This window comes from Carya illinoinensis, chromosome 9, assembly GCF_018687715.1.
Source record: "Carya illinoinensis cultivar Pawnee chromosome 9, C.illinoinensisPawnee_v1, whole genome shotgun sequence".
In the NCBI taxonomy this organism is placed as follows: domain Eukaryota; kingdom Viridiplantae; phylum Streptophyta; class Magnoliopsida; order Fagales; family Juglandaceae; genus Carya; species Carya illinoinensis.
This window is the reverse complement of record NC_056760.1, coordinates 18,668,919-18,671,638: the sequence shown is the minus strand read 5'-3', so window position 1 is coordinate 18,671,638 and position 2,720 is coordinate 18,668,919. Positions and strand designations below refer to the sequence as shown.

The window sequence follows — 2,720 nt, the reverse complement described above, 5'->3', positions numbered from 1 at the left end:
TCCTTTTATCAAGATATATTCGGATTTTATCATACATATATATTTTCCTGTAAGACAAAAGAACAGATAAATTATTTTCCATATAGTTTTCACTTTTCCCCAAGCTAGCTGTCCCTTTAAATTTTCATTCAATAATTTTAATTGTCTAGCTCGGACGTCTCTCTCTCTCTCTCTCTCTCTCTCTCTCTCTATGGAGAGATCAGAGCTAGCTAGCTAGGGAGCAAGCTACTCATCACAAAGAAGTGTACCTTTTTGGAAAAAAAAAAAAAAAAAAAAAAAAAAGAGACGAGGCTGTCGGATCAAACAAAACAAATTAATAAACTCCACAAAAAGAAAAAGAAAAAAAGAAAAAAAGAAAAAACACAATCCTCTAAATGGAGGAAGATCGATCGTCATGTGGACTGCACATTAATTCCATGCAAATTGAGCACAATATACTACATACCATGCACAAGGCATTAATTAGTGTGGACTGCACAAAATTAATCCAAACCAAAGTTAGAGCTCCATATATATATACACACACACATACACATATAGGTAATAGGAGGGAATCGGAGCTAGCTAGGAGCTGCGCGCTAAGTCACCTAGCAATCCCATGCAAATTCATCCCCATGATATGAGTTACAATACATGATATCACAGGGCATTACTGCGGACTCCACAAAATCAAAACCAAAGTTAGAGCTCTCAAATGAAGCATCCATATTGTTCTGCTCCCTAGTCGATATTATATCTGCCTTTCGATCAATTTCTACTTCAATAGCCTTGATCTCTTGATGTGGCTTCTTGACTTGTTGCTCTGGCTGCAACAATATTTCATGACCATCCTGTCTGTCGAGCTCAGTAGGTTGAAGCTGGCTACTGTTCCAGAGGCAGTCCTCTTCAACAATTCCGAACCCAGATGGATGTGAGGGAGGGGAGCAAATTGGGAACCTTGCCATTGAGAAATCCATGAAGGTGTTTAGATTTTGTTCTTCGGTCGTCCAGAAGATATTAGGGTTTTGCTGTTCATATATTGGTATGTTTGGACCATCATGCGAGAAATGAGAGCTGGAGATATTAGGATCATTTGGAAGAAGAGAAAGTAATGTCGAGAAGGATGTGTTCATGTCCATGGATGCATCCTTCACAGGTGAATTTACGAAGAAAACTGAAGTGGGTTTGGGATGAGACAAGTTGCATCCATTGTTGTTAGCTTTATGAGAAGGAAGGAGATTGTGAGTGTTGGGATCTAAACCTTGGGCAATGAGCTTCTTCTTAACGCAAGAGTTCCAAAAGTTCTTAACCTCATTGTCTGTTCTGCCGGGCAAATGCTTTGCTATCTGAGCCCATCTGTTGCCAAGAATCCTATGAATGTCAACGATGACCCTCTCCTCTTGTGCAGAAAATGAACCCCTTTTCAGATCTGGTCTCAGATAGTTTATCCATCTTAACCTGCAACTCTTTCCACACCTCTCCAAGCCTGAAGTTCAAGACATCAGGAAGAAGCAGACCCATTTGAGAAGGATTCATAAAAAAAGAATTATGAGCTTCAAATTAGAAAATAAATTGGAAGGAACGATGCGTATATACCAGCAAGCTTTGGAACTGAACTCCATGACCCATGGCCAAAGGTGGTTATGTGTTTGATGAGCTTCTCATCTTCTTCAGGAGACCATAATCCTCTCTTGACTTTCTGTTTGCTGCAGCAGTGATGGCCCATCTTGCATGTACGGCTCCTCAGCCTCCTCAATTGCGGACCTCACCATTGAGTTTGAGTGCTAGGTAGCTTCCTTATATTGCTTCTCCGTTTAGAAAAGTCTACCTATTTCGCTCAATTTGGTTAATATTATAAGTGTACGATGCAGCTATGTAGAGAGAGAGAGAGAGAGAGAGAGAGAGAGAGAGATTTCTTTTGAGGGGGTACATGTGCTAGAAATATAACGTGGGGTTTACTTATGAGAGGACCACTGATCTCATGAGTATGCTTTGGTAGCTTCCAAAACCTTTATTAAACCACTACTCCCAGCTCAATCACTTTTCTTTAGATTATAATAAAATCTTACTGTTAAAGTCCCTTATAAGTATTCAGATACAGTGACCCCCGAAGAAAGCAACATAAATAACCATTAAGCATATAATTATAATTAGAACGTATAAGCAATCACAAGTCACAACAACAATTTTTCTCTTCATTGGGTGCATGCATGCTTTGGACTGTCCCATGCATTAATTGTATGGTACTATTCATAATACACCCACAGTTGACTAGTTGATATAAACAGCAGGAAAGGATCATACGCCCTAATATCTAACATATATAAATAGATCAATTGGGTTAAGAAAAATGTGCAAGTAAAGCAATTTGCACATAGATGAGTACGTACTTGATGTTGGCATAATTCTGGCGCTAAGATATAAATTAATTAATAATGAAACCATAGCAAGAAAAGAGAGATGATTAGGGGTAGAGGGTTAATCATAATATGGCCAGTACTTAAGGCAGACCTAATGATGCAAAGAAAACACACATCATTTCTTCCATCCAAATTTAATATGTAAACACCCTTCACCAAATAGCCCTGATCTGATCTCCCTCTCTCTCTCTCTCTCTCTCTCTCTCTCTCTCTCTCTCTCTCTAACAAACATGTGTGCAAAATTAATATATCTCATAAACATTTCATGTATCTGAGTCGAGAATAAATAGGCGGCCAATCCTAATTCCTCCACTCAACCGT

General features: G+C 38.9%; 1 protein-coding gene across 1 annotated transcript; it reads right to left on the bottom strand.

Annotated features, from left to right (window-relative positions):
• Window positions 1-385: 385 nt before the first annotated feature.
• On the bottom strand, window positions 386-1,804 carry LOC122277340 (MYB-like transcription factor 4). The gene is made up of 2 exons (XM_043087302.1): window positions 1,576-1,804; window positions 386-1,465 (listed from the first exon to the last, which is right to left on the bottom strand). Exons 1-2 carry the CDS (start codon window positions 1,703-1,705, stop codon window positions 588-590), a joined length of 1,008 nt encoding a protein of 335 aa, XP_042943236.1. The 5' UTR covers window positions 1,706-1,804; the 3' UTR covers window positions 386-587.
• Window positions 1,805-2,720: the final 916 nt, after the last annotated feature.

Coding starts and splice junctions, on each gene's coding strand:
- LOC122277340 (XM_043087302.1), bottom strand. CDS start 1,705: ATGGGCCATCACTGCTGCAGCAAACAGAAAGTCAAGAGAGGATTATGG. Junction 1,466..1,575: donor TTCAGTTCCAAAGCTTGCTG/GTATATACGCAT, acceptor CTTGAACTTCAG/GCTTGGAGAGGTGTGGAAAG.